At 50.2% G+C, this 18,683-nt stretch overlaps 1 protein-coding gene across 1 annotated transcript; it reads right to left on the bottom strand.

Moving 5' to 3' along the window:
• Window positions 1-266: 266 nt before the first annotated feature.
• On the bottom strand, window positions 267-15,230 carry cdk5rap3 (CDK5 regulatory subunit associated protein 3). The gene is given in 14 exon segments (NM_001292358.1): window positions 267-692; window positions 2,171-2,342; window positions 2,864-3,069; window positions 3,703-3,791; window positions 5,433-5,526; window positions 6,398-6,487; window positions 6,893-7,046; window positions 7,653-7,789; window positions 8,635-8,813; window positions 10,565-10,613; window positions 11,785-11,885; window positions 13,355-13,486; window positions 14,365-14,410; window positions 15,190-15,230. Coding segments are annotated over 14 exon segments (1,521 nt in total). The 5' UTR covers window positions 15,196-15,230; the 3' UTR covers window positions 267-626.
• Between the last annotated feature and the right edge of the window lie 3,453 nt (window positions 15,231-18,683).

Genomic DNA, 18,683 nt, shown 5'->3' with positions numbered 1-18,683 from the left:
TCTCAAAAGGGAATTGGATAGGTGCTTGCAGAGGAAATATTTGCAAGGATATGGGGAAAGAGCGAGGGAGTGGGACTGATTGGGTAGCTCTTCCAAAGACCCCGCGCACAAGCACGATGGGCCCAATGGCCTCCTTTTGTGCTGTGATCGTAAGCACATCAGTGAATGGTCTGGGTGTGGACTCAGTGACATGGTACAGGTCTCAGCAGTGAGCGGCAGTGGATTCCGGTCCAGAATTTCTCTACAGCACCCAGACAAGGCACCCGGATCATTACTTTTAATTTATTTCACATATAAATTGATAACGACTGTATTTACAAAACGGTAGTCATACAAATTTAACATCCATTGAATTGATGGTGCTCAACAGAGCAGAAGGCTGGGTCTAAAACACTAGTTAGTGTTAAGTTTAATACGCAGTAATAACCAAAGGAAAATAAGGTTATTCAAAAATATATTTTAAAACTGCCGCTGCAATTCTCTTTCTCGAATCTTTTGGACTAATTTGATTCCAGCTTTTATTTCCTCTCTTGGTATTTTCAGCCAGCCGTCAGTCAGTGACTCAGTCTCTGCTCAGAACAGCTGGACACGGAGCTGATGGCTGGGAAGAGCTCAGCAGTGGATTCTTACACAATCACTCCCATCAGATTTACTCGGCGGTTCTGGTATCGTTTTGAGAGATCACCTTCGATCTGCGGAGACAAAAGAGGGACGATTCGTTTGCACGTCGTTTGCTCTGACAGTCGACGGGATGGTGCAAAGGTGCCAGCCCGGCTCCGTTGGCAGCGCTCTCATCTCTGAGTGAGAAGATCGTGGGGGATAATAATAATCTGTAATAATAATCCTGGCATTTGATGCGGCGCCTTATCACGTCTTCGAGACGTCTCAAAGCGCTTCACAGGATACACTGTAAAGTGAATTGACTGTGTATTTTGTGGGCGAAATGCGGGAGCCAATTGTGCACAGCAGCGTCCCCACAAACAGCGGTGGATTGAGTGACCAAATTATTTTTTATATGTTAAGAGCCCTACTTCCACAGTTTGAGCTCAGTGTAGGCAGATGTTCCAGGATAGTGCTGGGGGAGTACTGCATCATCAGTGCTGCCCCCATTTTTCGATGGGCCATTAAACCGAGGCCCCATCTGCCTGTTCAGGTGGACGTCAAAGCTTCTGCGGCACGATTCAAACAGAGCAGGGAATACCTCCTGGTGTTCTGGCCAACAATCCTCCAGATAAAATCGGTCATTCGTTTCACGGCTGTTTGTGGGAACATAGTGCTGTGAGCAAAGTGACTACTGTGCTCACCAATAAGTAGTCACTACACTAGCAGTACACGAGTTCAGCGCTTTAACACTTTGATATTTCAAGGCACAGAATCGAGGATTACTATTTTTAAGCGAATGACAATTTTCACAGTGCGCAGGTGGTTCGGGACATACGTGCAAAGCGACCGCCAGAAAGCTGGTAGGAGAACTAGATGGACGTTGGTGCTTTTCCTCGTCTAGCATTCCTTATTTTCTTAATTTATCCGCAGGGTTATTGACCGTGCAGGCCATCGGGAGAGCTCCGTTCTCGTTTGCAAAGGATTGTGAGATCTTCAGCAGCGCGTGAACGGGCAGATAGGGTCTCAGTTTACGTCTCGTTATAACTACGGTCCCCTCTGACAGTACATCGCTTGGCCAGTGCTGGGTTAGTTAGTGTCAGCGCAGCATTAACATGACACCTATTGATGGAGAAGAGGCATCGCAAGATCTATTTATCAGATCTCTCAAGACCAAATGCTGATAGCGATATCAATGCAAGCTGTGCGGGTTTGAGCTGGTTAGACTCCAGCAGTTACCCCCCAACGCACACTCTGGGATCCCCCCAAGCCTGTGCCTAATACTCTCCAGAATTAGGTAAGCAGGGGCCGTCCCTCCCAGGGAGAGAGAGAGAGAGCGCATTCCATTCCAGCAATCTACCTCCGGGATTCCCTCGTGTGGGTGGGAGGCAGGGAATTCTCAGTTAGTTTGAATACTCTTAAGCACAGGGATAGGTTTCCCACACGTGTCAGACGTGTTCACCTGAACCCTAATCCTTTCCCGTCTACAAAAAGAAAAAAAATACCGATCACAATCACATTTTCCGGTGTTGTTATTGGGCCGAACACCAGGTCCTCACAGATGACTGACCTGCTTCCGAAACTCTCTGGTTCTCTGGATCAGGAGGTCGAGCTTGGGCTCCAGTGCAGCTTGTTCCTCCAGCGCCTCCTGTCTCTTCTGGGCTACGAGGTGCTGTTTTGCGACGATCATGTCAGCCTGCGTCAGTTTCTGCTGCAGCATCTCAGTCACGCGGTCCACGTACCTGCGGCAGCAAGTCATCAACAACCATCTTCACTACCACTGTCACACGGCAGGCACAGCCCCGAGGCACGTTTAAACTCCTCGGCCCACAACAGCCCTTCATCCCTTCAAAAAAATCTCTTTAAAGAAAATAAAAGAATCTGATCACTCGATCCACAACTGTTTGCGGGCGAATCGTGGCAGCCAATTGCGCACAGCAGCGTCCAACAAACAGTCGTGGATTGAGTGATCAAATTATTATAATTCTTGTGCGTGGAGGGATTATTACCCCTGGAAAAGCGATCAACCGGGTTCCTGCTTACTGCTGAGTAAACACAGGCGCGCGGAGTAAGGAACCTTGCCCAGCACTTTGCCCTGACCGGGGAATCCAACTCGGGTCCTCTTGTTTGCGAGGCGAGCGCTCTGACCACCGAGCTGCAGGACTCCACGATGTTCTTACAGAAAGCACTGCAGCCACAGTAACTGTCAAAGCTCCAGCACTCTCCAGGGAAGGGGAGGGAGGGTGGGGGGGGGGGTTCACACCTGGGGGAAGCCTGGATTGTAAATAAATATTGCATCTTCACGTTAGTCAGTCGCTCGATCAGGTCGTTGACACCGGCTACCATTGAAGCCACCTGGGCCACGTCCTGACTCTGGAGAATGAGCGGGGCCGTTTGGAACTGGTTGATGGAGAGGATTCCGGCCTCCTCCTTCATCTCAGCGATGCGCTGGGTCAGGAAGGCCTGTAACTGGACAGAGGAAGCAAACGTTGGCCATCGTCAGTAGTGCCGGCTTTCGGGCGTGACGTTAAACCGGAGCCCAGTCTGCCCACTCGGGCGCACGGTAAAGACCTCGTGGTGCTAGTCAAACAGAAAAATAGAAGGGAGTTTTTCCCTTCCCGGTGCCCTGGCCAACAATCCCCCCCCCACCCAAAAACAATCCCGGGCTGGGAATGTTTACGCGCGAGTGCACGTGTGTGTGTGTGTGTGTGTGTGTGTGTGCGGAGTGTGTGTAGGGTATGTGTATGGGATGGGTGTGCACGGGTGGGGTGTGTGCGTGGGGGGGGTTTGTGTGTGGGGGGGAGTGGGGGGGTCTGTGGGGTAGGGGCAGCGAATGACAGTAGCAGTCTCAGCTGTGATGTCTGCTCTTACAGTTGAATAAGAGGCCAATACTGGCTGTTGAGGTTCACACAGACAGTGGCCACATGTGTGAGGCGCCAGCAATGCCCTTAAGCCGTATCCCAGCACAAGCTCGCAGCCCCGGCCAATGGCCTTTCCACCGTCTGCCTCGTATCAACAGGTTCTCAAGCACGAACCCAGTGAGCGAAGAATCAGAACCATTAGATGACAAAACAATGATTCCAGTTAGTTAAGAACAAATACCTCCATGAGCTCATTGATAAACTGGCATCTATTTTCTGGATTTTCTAAGACTGTTAAAGCATCGGATCCTCTCGCCACTCCATCCACACCTAGAGGTAAAAGACAAGCGAGAGCCCTGAGTTCAATTCCAGGCAGAGGGCGAAACCTTGGGCAAGTTTCCTTACTCCACACAGAGCCTAATAATAATCCCTCCAAAACCAAAAACAATAATAAATTGGTCATTTTCAATCTACGACTGTTTGTGGGACATTGCTGTGCGCAATTGGCTGCCGCGTTCGCCCACAAATATACAGTCAATTCACTTTACAGTGTGTTCTGTGAAGCGCTTTGGGACGTCCTCTCGACGTGAAAAGCGCTATATCAAATGCAAGGATTATTATTATTATTAAGACAATTGTGAATGTAGTTGAGAACTCCATCTTGGGTTCACCTGGAGAATGGTGGAATATAGCAGAGTGCGTTGCGTATTGGTTAGAGCACTCGCCTCGCAAGCCGGAGGACACAGGTTGGGCAAGTTTCCTTACTCCACACGCCTCTGTTTACCAAACAGTGAGTAGGAACTTGGGTGGATTGTTGAATGGCTTGGACCGTAGGGCAAATGCCATTGCGCCCACTGTTTGCACCTGTCACGCTGTGAAACCAATACGTGCCCAACTCCTTGTTTGAGGGCACAGTATTCCTCAATAAGTCATCTGCTGTGCGATAAAGCTGCCCATTGCTCTCATTATGTAAACACAATAAGTGCACATTACAGCACTCTGAACCAAGGCACGTGCAGAATTGTTCTACAATCAATCACATCCTCCTGCCGTCCGGACCAGAGATCAATCCCAGAAATCAGTAGCTTTGGTTTTCTCAATATCGACACAAAGTTTTGTTAATAAAAAAGAGACACCGTTAGTCCCAACCCACGGGGGCTAATTTGCGCCGTGTGTAAATGTGTGGGAAGTGCAGTCACGTGTGCGCTGTGCTCCTTCTTGTGGGCAAATAACCTGTGACTTGTGAGCCGCAGTCAGAAGGCCTTTCAGCCAGTGACGATTGCATGAGCTGCACTGCCACCAAGTGTTAGCGAACTATAAGTACTTCGGGAGAGTTACCTACAACAACTTACATTTATCCCCACAGCCGGGCAGCGTCCCGGGGCGCTTATTATTACGATTATATTATGACCCAATCGAGGGGTTTGAGGTATGTACGGAATACCAGGTCCCAGTAGTCATTTAAGGCTGAAATCTTAATACCGTTGCTGACACTTGATACAGCGCCTTTCACTTAGAGAGACCGTCTAAAAGCGCTTCACAGGATATTACTGTAAAGTGACGTGGCTGCGAATGGCCCACAAACGGCCATGAAACAAAGGGCCGATTTTTTTGTTTGGAGGATTGTCGTTCGGGACGAACTCCCGTCTCCTTTCGAACAACGCCGTGGGATCTCTAACGCCAACTTAAAATGTAGAAATTACAGATCCCCAGGAAGGAGTCGCAGGCTGGAATCTAACTGAGGAGATCAGATATCATTCAGAAACATATTCTGAAGGCTTTAGCACTTCGTGCCCGATTTCCGGGGGGGGGGGATAAATCACTTTTTAAAAAAAAATTAATAATGATTTGGTCACTCAATCCCCGGCTATTTGTGGGGACGCTGCTGTGCGCAAAATACAGTCACTACACTGTCTCGAAGACGTGATAAGGCGCTGTATCAAGTGTAAGGATTATTATCATTATTATTACCTTCTACCGCAGACTCCAATGCTTCGATTTCAACAGGAGCCGCTGTGTCACCAACCCAGTCGATGGCATCAGCGCTGCCCTGCTGCCCATTCAGCTGCGGAGAAGGAAATAAAGAACAATCACACACACCCGGCAGGAAACCACAAACATTACACCCACAAACTACACCGTCAATTCACTTATACCCTGAGAAGCGCTTTGAGACGTCTCGAAGTCGTGATCAGGCACCGTATCAAATGCAAGAGCTATTGTTATTAACATTCTGCAAAAAAATTTTCAAACTTTTCTTTTTATAAATGTTTTCGCCCACAAAATACACAGTCACTCCACTTTACAGTATGTTCTGGGAAGTACTTTGGGACGTCTCGAAGGCTTGATCAGGCGCTCTATCAAATGCAAGGATTATTATTAATATTTTATTGCCTGCTTTGGACTTGTTGATCCTGTCTTCTTAAAATTCAGCAACAGGTCAGCCTGACTCAGTTGGGAACTCTCTTACTCTGTTTCAGAAGGTTCTGAGTTCAAACCCAGAGACAGGACTTTGATTTTAGGCTCAAACTCCAACTCAGTGAGAAGGGAATTTGTCCTGACCCGACAATCCCCCAAACAAAAAACTGGTCATTCATTTCATGGCTGTTTGTGGGTCTTACACTCCACTCCCCCGAATAAAATTGACTGAAGAGTAAAATTCACTTTGTGGCTATTTGTGGGCTACTGTTATGGGCAAAATTGGCTGCGGCATTCGCCTACAAGAAACACAGCAACCAAAGTTTACAGTAAACAAAAGGCAAAATACTGCAGATGCTGGGGATCTGAAATAAACACAGAAGTCACTGGGAACACCCAGCAGGTCAGGAGCTTTAGCAAATGTAAAGATGATTGATTAATTCATCATTGTTATTGCACTTGCAACATCAACGGACTCCAAGCGGCTTTGCACAACGCATCACTGTCTGTGGCCATACCTCAGTGCTCTCCTCCACGGTGATATCCCAGTCATTGCCCTCAGACTGGCCTGCAGTCTCAACACTGATGCCATAATCTCCCCAGTCGATCTGCAAACACAAGTCGCAAGACTGACCCTCCGAAGCCTCATCAAAACGGCATCGAAATTCTAACCCAGAGAGAAACAAATTCACTGAATCTATAGCCTGAAAATCAAGAGACCACAGAAACATAAATCCAACTGTGGCCCCCTCTCCCCCTCTCCGCTCACCTTCAGTAATAAGCTACCGGAGTTGCCCTGTTCATATGGACGTTAAGGATCCCATGGTACTATGCTAAAGGAGAAAGAAGTTCCTTCCAGTGCTCTGGGTAACGATCCCACAGGTGGAATTTGTCAACACTGCTGTGTGTAAACCGGCTGCCACATTCACCTACAGACACATAGCTCTGGCTCTGCCGGGAGGATATTTCGCTGCTGGAGAGCCCCGAGGGAGGGGAGAGCGAGTTTCACTCACCGTCTCCTCAGAGGCGTCCGGTGCGGGCTCGGAGCTCTCCGCGTCGCCCGGCCGTTCAATCGCCGTCGGCTTCTGGCCAGTTTTCCACTCGTAGACGGTCGTGTTGCCTTTTAACTGAACGTGTTTTAACAGCGGCAGCATCGGCTCCGACACCCTGCACCCACAGCACACGGGGAAATACTCAGCAGCTCCATACACGCAGTAACAATCCTTGCATTTGACAGCACTTCACAGAATATCCTGAGTATTTGGAGCTACTGCTCAGTGACAGAAACGATACACAGACAAGAGGGGTGCAATCATCGTGAAGCCCTTTGAATCGTCACGACGACGTGATTGGGTGCTTTACGGGATTCATGTATTATTATCATGATCGCAGCATAATAATAAACCAGTCAGCCCTAAACCCCATTATCTGTTACAATACGGTTGGTTCTGTACCGCTGGCGAATTGATTCCCGGTTCAGGGCGAAACATTGGGCGAGTTTCCTTACTCCACGCTCCTGTTTTCCTAGCAGCAAGTAGGAATCGGGTTGTTAAAGTCGATTGGAGGTTCACTTTCCGAGGTAACGATCACTCAATCCACGATGTTTGCGGGACAACAGGTTACCGTGTTTCACCCACAAAATACGCATTCAATCCATTTTACAGTATATTCTGCGAAGCACTTTGAGATGTCCCAACATCGTGATAAGACGCGATATCAAATGCAAGGATAACTATTATTATTATATGTTATATATTCCTGCCCCCAGCTTACCTGCCGCACACAAACTCCACGCAGGCCTCGTAAAGCTTGAAAGAACAGGTCAACCCTTTGACTCGCTCGGCGATCTCATTCAGGATGGAGGGCAGGTCCGTGCACAAGGCTAACAGCTCTTGTTGGATGTCCTCACCCTGTTCAGCCCCACAAAAGGTTGGGAGAGCCTCAGTTATTGACAATGAGAACAAATCAGCCCCACAACCGGCCTCACAACCAGCCCCACAACCAGCTCACAACCAGCCTCACAACCAAGTCACAACCAGCCCCACAACCAGCCCCACAACCAAATCACAACCAGCCTGCGAAGCACAATTATGAGGCACAGATAGTTGTGCAAAGAAGCTCCGAGGGCTTGTGGAGGAGGCTACTCCTTCATAATCTTTAACCCTGTCTCGTAGATCAGTTTGTCGAAAGGGAAGCATTGGCAATGCAACACTTGGAATCCAAGAAAGTTACGGTGCATGAGAAGGCCATTTGGCCCATCAGGTCTGCGCCACGTCTCAGAGCAAGCTGTATATTCCATCCCACTGCCTTGCCCTACCTCCACCCCCTTAAGTCTTCACCTTGAATATACTTGTCTATCTTTTGTGTTGAAACCCATATTGCACTCGGGCATTCCATACCCCAACAACTCTCTGAGCCACAGTTTTGCACTGTTCTCACCCCACTGCCCCCTCCACTGCTCTACAATTAGATACAACACTGGTTGGAGACACAGAAAAGCTCCCACTACAGTGTCCCACCCAGTGCTCACAGGTCAACCGGAAACACAGTTAGATACGAGCTGAAACTCGTTCTACAATCTTCAATAACATTCTTTAGCCCCATCGTTCGAAGGGCGTCTCACTACCCCCAGACCCCTCCGGCCAGGGTGAGAATGCCAATTTAATGCTAATTTGTTTCAAATTCTGGGCTGGAAGCAACTGTCGGGGATGTTGTCCTTCGGACGCCCCAAACCAAACACTACCAACAGACCCACCGCTATTCCAAACTGCTTGCAGGAGGCAAGGTATTTCTCCCTCATGTTGGCTGCATTGTTCACATAGTCCTCTTCCTTACGGCTGTACTCCTGCTGAAGGTGTTGGCATTTGCTGATTTGCTTTTTCAGTGATGGAACCTCATAGCTGACATTCTGCACCAGTAAACTGGCGAGTTCCACTGTAAAACAAGTTGGGACGAATGAACATAAGAACATAATAGGAGGAGGAGTAGGCCATTCAGCCCCTCGAGCGTGCGGAAGGGCGAGGCGGAGGGATTCAAATGAGAGAGAATTCCCCTTTTCCGTGTTTGAGTAGATTGAAGTGCCACAGTATTCATTATGTGCCGCTAGAGGGAGCGCTAATTACATAACACAGTGACGTCCTGGAGTGAGCCTTGGCCATTACTCCTCCACTCCCCCTCGGTCGTGTAGTGACTGCGGATTCGTAGGCAAACACAGCAACAAACGTACACGCAGCGATGTCCTACAAACAGCCTTGGCTTACTAGTCATCAATTTTTACCCGGAGGATTGTTGACCAGAACAACGGGAGGAATTCTCTCCCACCCTATCCAATAGTGTAACATCCGCACAAACAAAGGTAAAGGCCTAAGGTTATGGGTTAGGGGTTGCCAACCTGGGATCCCGTATGGGAATGTCGCTTCCGAAATCCCGGGATACCAAGCACTAATTATGGTGCAGGACAATACTAATGTTGAAAGAGCAGAAGGCAAAAAATAAATGAATAAATTAAGCTACAATATGCTACAGGGTGTGAAGGGCTCTATATAAATGCAAGTCAGTGTTGTAAGTACTGCTTAGGTGGTTAGGCTTTGAATTTAATGGTCTGTGAATTGTAGTAAGACGGTAAAGCTGAGGGAGGTCATTTTTATGGCATTAGCAACAAATGAGTTGTAGTCAGAGGCTGTGTGACAGATCTGGTTTAACGCTGTGAATAGACAGGGATGTGGGAGGAATGTGTAGGTGATGTTCTTGCAGTTTGGGAGGAACACGAGAGGCACTCTCAGGGGAGCAATAGCCAGAAGCAATATTGATAAATGTAAAGAAAAGAAATAAAAATATATCTAAAACAAAATAGACCAAATGATATGGAAAATGGAATATTAAACAGAAGAAAATGCAGGAAATTACCATTCACAAAAGAAGCCTAAAGCACTTCCCCCTATATAAAACCTTGAATTTGATACAGCGCCTTATCACGTCTTCGAGACGTCTCAAAGTGCTTCATAGAATATACTGTAAAGTGAATTGACTGTATATTTTGTGGGCGAAACGTCGCAGCCAATTGCGCACAGCAGCGTCCCACAGACAGTCGCGGATTGAGTGACCAAATTATTATTAATTATTATTTTGAAGGGAGTATTATCCCCAGAAAAGCAATCTGTCAATTGACTAGCAATCAGGTTATAATAATAATAATAATAATCCTTGCATTTGATATAGCGCTTTTCACGTCAGGAGGACGTCCTAAAGCGCTTCACAGAACATACTGTAAAGTGAAGTGACTGTATATTTGTGGGTGAACGCGGCAGCCAATTGCGCACAGCAATGTCCCACAAACAGTCGTAGATTGAAAATGATTCATTTATTATTGTTTTTGGTTTTGGAGGGATTATTATTAGGCTCTGTGTGGAGTAAGGAAACTTGCCCAAGGTTTCGCCCTCTGCCTGGAATTGAACTCAGGTCTCTTACTTGCAAAGCGAGTGCTCTAACCACTGAGCTACAGGACTCCGTTCCTACTTACTGCTAGATAAACAGAGATGTGTGGAGTAAGGAAACTTACTTAACCTTTCGCCCTGCCCGGGAATCGAACCCGGGTCTCTCGCTTGAGAGGCGAGTGCTCTAACCACACTAATATTACCTGTGCAGCATGGTTCAGGGTTCACTCATTCCCTGTTCCAGTTACTTACCCAGATAAACATTGTCTTTTTCATAGAGAGCCACAATTTCTTGCCAGTCCTACAGAAAGGCACAGGAATAATGAGTGCTTAAAAAAAACCTATTTAAAATTCTGAATTTAGATCCCCAGTGTTCGAGTGGGCAAAGTTACTTCACAACGCAATATAGTAATAATACTTCACAACACAATGCTACACAGATGCAGTCTCAGGTTTGATTCCCGGGACAACAACTTGCATTTACCAGTCGAGGGGAGGCAGCGGGTAGTGGATTGGGGAGTAAGCAGGTTGGAGAGATAAGGAGGTGCTGAGGCATGAAGGGATTTGAAAACAAGTGAGGATCTTGAAATTGCCATCCTGAGTTGGCTGATCTCAACCCAAGCAACAACAATTTGCAATCAGACAGCTCCTCTCACTCAGGAAAATGTCTGAAATGGCTTTATAAAGACAGAGTGGGAGCCCAAACTCGGGGGGAGATAAATTGGGTTGGTGACAGGTGGCCAAAGATGGCAGTCAAAGACTCAAGTTTTGGGGGAAGGTTTGAAAGCCAAGAGAGAGAGGGAGCGAGGCGGAAGGATTTCGGAAGAGTGGCACTGCAGTTGAAAGCTCGCTCAGAGGGTGGGTTGGGTGAGCAACCCGACAGGTTGAAATAGTTGTACCAGAGGTGAGGAGACATTAGCAGGAGCTGAGCACGAGTCAGTTATATCAACATTAAGATGGAGAAAGGCGAGGCTCATCCAGGACTAAACCAAAGGCAGCACAAGTACGGCTACAATCAGCTTCCATCCTGGCACTTGACATATATAGATTTTATTATTATATACATACATAGCATCTTATCACATCGTCTAAACATCTCAAAGTGTTTTGCTGCAAAGTGTAGTGACCGTGTATTTGTAGGCACACATTAATTTTTAATTTTTTAGTTGATTTAATTTTTATGTGCAGGGTTGTTGGCCAGAAACGCCGGAGACACTCTCTCCCCTTTCAAATAGTGTCACGGGATCTTTAACATCTACCCAAACAAGCCGATGGGACCTTGGTTTAATGTCTCAGCTGAAGGGCAGCACCTGTCTCAGTGCAGTCCTTTCCCCAGCACCGCGGTGTGGGTCAGCCTGAACTGTGAGCTCAAAGTCTCCTCGAACCTTCTGACTCAAGAGGCACGAGTACTCCCTACTGGAACGGTGCCCAGTGATAGCGGTGGAGTCTGAAACCAGAGGAGAATCATTTACCTTCATTCGCTGAGACGAATATCGACCGAAAATATTCTTTGTGGTCGCCTCTGTACCTTTGAGAATTTCAATGATTCTGAGACAATGGAAATAATTGATATCTAAAACGTATAAAGAGAAGAGAGTTAAAGATAATGATACTAACCTTTGCCTTATCACGCAGTTGAGACGTCTCAAAGCGCTTCACAGAATATATTGTGAAGTGTAGTGACTTGTGTATTTTGTGGGCGAAACGCGGCAGCCGGTTGCCCAAGGCAGAGTCCCCCACACACACACAGCCGTGGATTGAGTGACCAATTTTTTCTTTTCTTTCGAAGGATTATTATTCCCGGAAAGGGATCCGAATGGAAAAAACAACGGATGTTTTTTTTCAAATTTGAATTGTTCAAAGTAAAATGGCATTGAAAAGTAATGAAAGTTAAACACTTGCACTGAAAATGACGAAATACTCGTTAAGTACAATTATCATCATTCTTACACATGGTTCAGTTACACTTTTTAAAAAAAAATTGAGCATTTCCATGGAGTTTATATAAAGTGCTCCAGATTTGTGCCTCGACTTTCAGGAAGGAATCAACCTGTTGGACTATTTTATTAGATCATCATCAGATCACTTAATCTCATTTCCCTGCATTCTCTCCTTTATAATGCAACACAAAGTTACATTTATATGGAGACTTCCAAATCGGATTATAATAATAATCCTTCCGTTTGATTTAGCGCCTTATGTTGTTGAGACGTCTCAAAATGCTTCACAGAATATAGATTGTAAAGTGAATTGACTGTGTTTTGTGGGCGAAACATGGCAGCCGATTGCGCATCGCAGCGTCCCCACAAACAGTGTTGTGAGTCATTTTTTTTTGAACTCCTAGTTACACACGTTTAGTCCAAAACCTCAACATCTTCTCATTTTACCATCTCCTCCATATTCCCAGAGGGGAAGGACAAGGTGGATGATCAGACAGTCAAAGAGACGGGACTTAAGAGACAGGTGTGTGCAGGAGGGAGTGGGGGGGGAAGGGGAACTCAAGACACCGAGGTATCACACCAACTCCATAAGGTGGGCTGAACACCCATGCAGGTTGATGTGGTTGCTACCTGGGATGAGAAGGTACTGACAGGACCCAAGCAGCAGAGCCTCGGTCTTGTCGATATTAAGCTGCAGAAAACTGGAACTCATCCAAGGCTCGTCAACAACAACAACAGCACAGCACCCTTCCTGCGGGCGGCATCTCGGGAGCGCTGAGCAGTAGCGGAGCTTGAGGTTGACTCAGGAAGAGGAGGGGAGGTGGCTGTGGCACGTTCAAAGAGAAAGGTCTTCAGGCGCGATCGGAAGGCACGCAAAGAGGGGCAAAGCAGAGGAATTGTGGTGGCGTTCCAACGTTTCAGGCGTGGCTGAAAGCACAGGCGCCGACGATGGAGCAGAGGGGACGAGGGTACAGAAGGCAATCGACAGTACACCATCGGTCAGACCGGCAGTGGTCCTGGAATGCTGGAAGCTACAATAACCAACAGAGGCAATTAGTGACCACGGTTAGTGCGGAAGAGGACCAAGTAATAAGGTACTGACAGGATCCCGACAGGAGCTGCTTGATCTCCTGGTTCTCCGGCATGTCCTGGATGGCACTGTTAATCTTCTCCCGGATACTCAGCACCGAGTTTTGCCACTTCAGGCTGCAGTGGCGTCTGTCCACCAGCCAGGCTGTGACCGAGAGGCGGAGAGAGCACAAACCCCTTTGGGTGTCATTTTCTGACCCTTTTTTTTAAAAAAAATCTAAAATAGTATTGGTTGACTGACGGTGGGGAACCGGTGACCTGGAAGTCGGGCATTTTTTTTTTCCCGGATCACCAGGACTCCGCCTTCGCTATAGATGTGTGTAAAAAAATTAACTCTTCCCATTTACTATTTCTTTTTGGTTTCCCCCCAAAGTTCCTCTTAACCAGGAACTGATTTTCTCTGCCAAATATTTGTCCGAAAGTTTACCCCCAAAACTCTTAAGACACCTGTTTATATATAACACCCCCCCCACCCCCTCACACACCCCCCCCACCCCGCACGCCCCCCCACCCCCTCGCACGCCCCCCCCACCCCCTCACACACCCCCCCCACCCCGCACGCCCCCCCCACCCCTCGCACGCCCCCCCACCCCCTCGCACGCCCCCCCCACCCCCTCGCACGCCCCCCCACCCCCTCGCACGCCCCCCCCACCCCCTCGCACGCCCCCCCCACCCCCTCGCACGCCCCCCCCACCCCCTCGCACGCCCCCCCCAGCCCCTCACACACCCCCCCCACCCCCGCATACACCCCCCCACCCCCTCGCACACCCCCCCCACCCCCTCGCACACCCCCCCACCCCCTCGCACACCCCCCCCACCCACTCGCACGCCCCCCACCCCCTCACACGCCCCCCCCACCCCCTCGCACACCCCCCCCACCCCCTCATACACCCCCCCACCCCTTCACACGCCCCCCCACCCCCTCGCACACCCCCCCCACCCCCTCATACACCCCCCACCCCCCCAGTGAGCACCGGTACAGGCTGACCAGTCCTATACTGACCGGTCGGTGTGCGGGTTTACCTATCAGTTTGCTGGTCTGTATATCAATTGGGAATCTCTGATGATCCTGTGAGGAGGAAGAAAAGTAATGGGATGTAGAACCGTCGGCTTTATTCACATCGCCGCCAGCGTCGTGACAGCACAGACTTTAATAACAACAATAACATATTAATAACAATAATAATATAATATTAATATAATAATATATTAATAACAATAATAATATATTAATATAATAATGACAATAATAATATAATAATAATCCCTGTGTTTGATAGAGCTCTATTTCACATCTTCTCGACGTCTCAAAGCGCCGCACGGGGCTGTGGGGGGGGGCTGTGGGGAGGGGGCTGTGGGGGGGGCTGTGGGGGGGGGGCTGTGGGGGGGGCTGGGGGGGGCTGTGGGGGGGGGGCTGTGGGGGGGGGGCTGTGGGGGGGGGGCTGTGGGGGGGGGGCTGTGGGGGGGGGGCTGTGGGGGGGGCTGTGGGGGGGGGCTGTGGGGGGGGGCTGTGGGGGGGGGCTGTGGGGGGGGCTGTGGGGGGGGGCTGTGGGGGGGGGCTGTGGGGGGGGCTGTGGGTGGGGGGCTGTGGGTGGGGGCTGTGGGGGGGGGCTGTGGGGTGGGGGACTGGGGCTGTGGGGGGGGCTGTGGGTGGGCTGTGGGGTGGGGCTGTGGGGGAGGTTGAGGTGGGGGGGTGTGGGGGGGGAGCCCCGGGGGGGGGGTTGAGGTGGGGGGGGGGTGGGGGGGTACCGGTGTGGGGGAGCCCCGGGGGGGGGTTGAGGTGGGGGGGGAGTGGGGGGTACCGGTGTGGGGGAGCCCCGGGGGGGGTGTGGGGGGGGACTGACTGACCTGCATCCTGCGGCCTCCGCTGTGGGTTGTCCACGTGTACTGACCGGCGACCAATCACAGAGCGCCTCACTGTCCGCCCCGCCCCCCGCTCCCAGATTGACCAATAGGAGGAACGCGGGTCATGGCGATGGCTCGCCTGCCATTGGGCGATCCGCTGCCCCGCAGCAGCCAATAGCAGAGCGAGGGGCGGGAGCACCGCCCACCCTGTGGCCAATCACAGCGCAGGGCAGGTGTGCAGGTGCGTCACTGCGGTCACGTGCTCTAAACAACAACAACAACAATTTGTTGTTTTAATTGGATTTGATTCCATTTTTAATTAATTTTTGGTTTTAATTTTAATCGGTCGCTTGAACCCCCCCCACACCCCCCCCCCCCCCGGCTGTTTGTGGGGCTTCGGCCCCCCCCTCCCCCCCCCCACCCTACCACCACCCCCCCCCCGTGAAACGCACAGTCACTACACTTTAGAGCGTGTCCCGCGAAGCACTTTGAGACGTCTCGACGCCGGGTGATGAGGCGCCGGGTCACACGCCAGGATTATTATTATTGTTGTTGTTGTTGTTGTTGTTGTTGTTTGCACACAAAACACAGTCACTACACTTCGCAGTAAATAAATGCAAGGATTATTATTATTATTATTTAATCCTCGCATTTGACCCATCGCCTTATCACGTCTTCGAGACGTCTCAAAGCGCTTTGCGGACTCTACCGTGAAGTGTAGTGACTGCATATTTCGTGGGCGAAAGACGGCAGCCAATGGCGCACAGCAGTGAGTGTCCCACAATTGAAGTGACCGAATTATTATTGTTTTTTCTTTCCTTAAGGGATTAACGAGGAGACTGATTTGAACACAGCAACGTTTGCCATTAACAGCCGTGAGCGAGTTATTTGGGGGGGGTGGGGGGGGGGGGCGGGGTGGGGTGGTGGGGGGGGGGGGGGGTGGGGTGGCCAGGGCATGGGTGTGGAGGGGGGGGGAAACTTTGCCTTTCGAACAGCACCACGGGATCTTTAACGTTCACCTGAGCCGGCGGGCGGACTGGGCCTCGGTCATATTATAACAGTTGACTCTTGTCAGGGATCTGCGATAGACATCGATATCACTGCAATCAACAACAACAAAATTACATTTGTATAGTGGCCTTTGCGTTCCAAGGCGCTGGACAGACAGAGTTACGGACCCGAGCTGGGGGTCGGTCTTGTGGTCTTGCTCCCCACCTACCTCTCCGACCTCCTAACCCCTTACCACTCTGCTCGTTCCCTCCGCTCTGCTTCACGTCCCCCGCCTCGCTCGCCCCACTATCGGGGGGCGGACCTTCCGCTACTTTGCCCCCACCCGCTGGAACTCCATCCCGCAGTCCCTCCGTCTCGTCCCCTCCCTCGCCCCCTCCCTCGCCACCTTCAAGACCCACTTCAAGACCCTCCTCAAGACCGTGCTTTTGATCTCCCTGCTTCCCGCCCTCCTTGTCCTCCCCACCCCTCCCCCAGCTCGGGTCCGAAACACTCACTGTCCAGCCCCTTGGGACGTCCTCCCGACATGAAAGGCGCTATACACGTGTAATTTTGTTGATGTTGTTGTTGTGGTGGTGGTGGGCCGTCCCCAGCAGGGAGCAGTGGTGTACCTGGCAGCTTTTTTAGCCTTTGAGTGGATGCTGTTCTGTGTCTATGGCGTAGGAAGCCACAGCCTTTCATGTAGTAACAAGCGTTGTGCAGTATACGAGCTTCCAGCGTTGGGCTTCAGGCTACTGTGTTTGACCAGAGGGATAATGCTGCCATCTGTACTGTATGTTCCAACCCTCCCCGTCCCGACTCCAGGTCCTGTCTGCCTTTCTCGGTACACGTTAAAGATCCGATGGCCACGTGCGCTTAGAGCCAGTGTCAAAGTGAAAAAAACCTCCTCCACTTGTTTATCCCCGGATCAGTCCCGGGACCAATTCTACAGTACACTTAAATGTTGCATTTTCCCAACTCCTGAGATCTCTATTGTGGAAACAGCCTCCGGTCAAAGTCACTAAAGACATTCTGAACACCTGTGATCAGGACTCCCTTTGCCTCCGTGTCCTCCTCGACCTCTCTGCCTCCTCCGACACTGTTGACCACTCCATCCTTATACACCGCCTCTCCTCCTTACTTAAACTTCGCTGACCTGCTCTTGTCTGGATCAAATCCTATCTCCCTCACCGTCTCCACTTTGTTGCCTCTAACGGTTTCTCCTCCAGCCCCCGCACTGGCGTCCCCCGGGGCTCTGTCCCTGTCTCCTCTTTAATGTATACATGCTCCCCCCTCGGTGACATCATCCGCAGACATGGGGTCAACTTCCACATGTGTGCGGATGACATCCAACTCTATCTTTCTGCCCCCACCCTCAACTCCAGACCCCTGCTGTCCTGACAGACTGCCTGTCTGCCCTCACCCTCAGCCCCACACCCACTGCTGTCCTGACAGACTGTCTGTTGGACATCAAGTCCTGGATGAGAGCAAATTTCCTACAGTTGAATGTGAACAAGACTGAGGTTTTCCTGATTGGCTCACGGCAGCGCCTCAGCACCTCAGGCTCTGGGAGCATCACCCTCCATGGTGGACATTACAACTCACCGCCAGTCAGGAACCGAGGTGTCTTGTTCGACCCTCAACTGTCTTTTGTTCCCCACATCCAAGCCATGACCCGCTCTGCCTTCCCTCACCTCCGTAACATTGCCCGACTCCACCACTACTTCACCCCTCAGATAATCCAGAACTCTGCAGCCCATGTCCTCTCGCGCAGCAAACTCCGCAACCCCATCTCCCCCATTCTCGCCTGACTCCATTGGCTCCCTATCCTTCAGAGGATCCATTTCAAGATCCTGGTCCTCACCTACGAAGTCCTCCATGGCCTCGCCCCACCCTACCTCTGCAACCTCCTAATACCCCTACCAACCCGCCCGCACCTTCCGCTCAGCTGTTAGCGTTGATCGGTGGATCAACTTTGTGGGCGAAACGCGGCTGCCAATTGCGCACAACATGTCCCACAAATAGTCGTGGATTGAAGTGATCAAATTATTATTATTTTATTTTTTTTAAATTGAAGGGATTATTACCCCCGGAAAAGCAGACAAACCAAGGGCTGGAATATATATATATATGTATATGTGTGTGTTTGTAGTAAACCTTGCATTTGATATAGCGCCTCATCACATTGTTGCAACGTCTCAAAGCGCTTCACAGAATATATTATTAAGTGGATTGACTGTGTATTTTGTGGGTGAAATGCGGCAGCCGATGCACACAGCGGCGTCCCACGCACAGTTTGGATTGAGTGATCAATTCTTTTGAGGGTCTATTCTCCCCGGAAAGCAATCTGCCAATCAACTCGGTTCCTACTGCCACATAAACAGAGGAGCGAGGAAACTACGCACAGCCCGGGAATCGAACCCAGGTCCTCTCGCCTGCGAGGCGAGTGCTCCAACTCATACAACGTGGTGGTGCGTGTAGTGCAGAGCGCCTGTTGTGACTGGATGGGA

Source organism: Callorhinchus milii, unplaced genomic scaffold (assembly GCF_018977255.1).
Source record: "Callorhinchus milii isolate IMCB2004 unplaced genomic scaffold, IMCB_Cmil_1.0 Scaffold23, whole genome shotgun sequence".
In the NCBI taxonomy this organism is placed as follows: domain Eukaryota; kingdom Metazoa; phylum Chordata; class Chondrichthyes; order Chimaeriformes; family Callorhinchidae; genus Callorhinchus; species Callorhinchus milii.
Note: the sequence above shows the minus strand (reverse complement) of the source record. Positions and strands in the feature narration are given on the sequence as shown.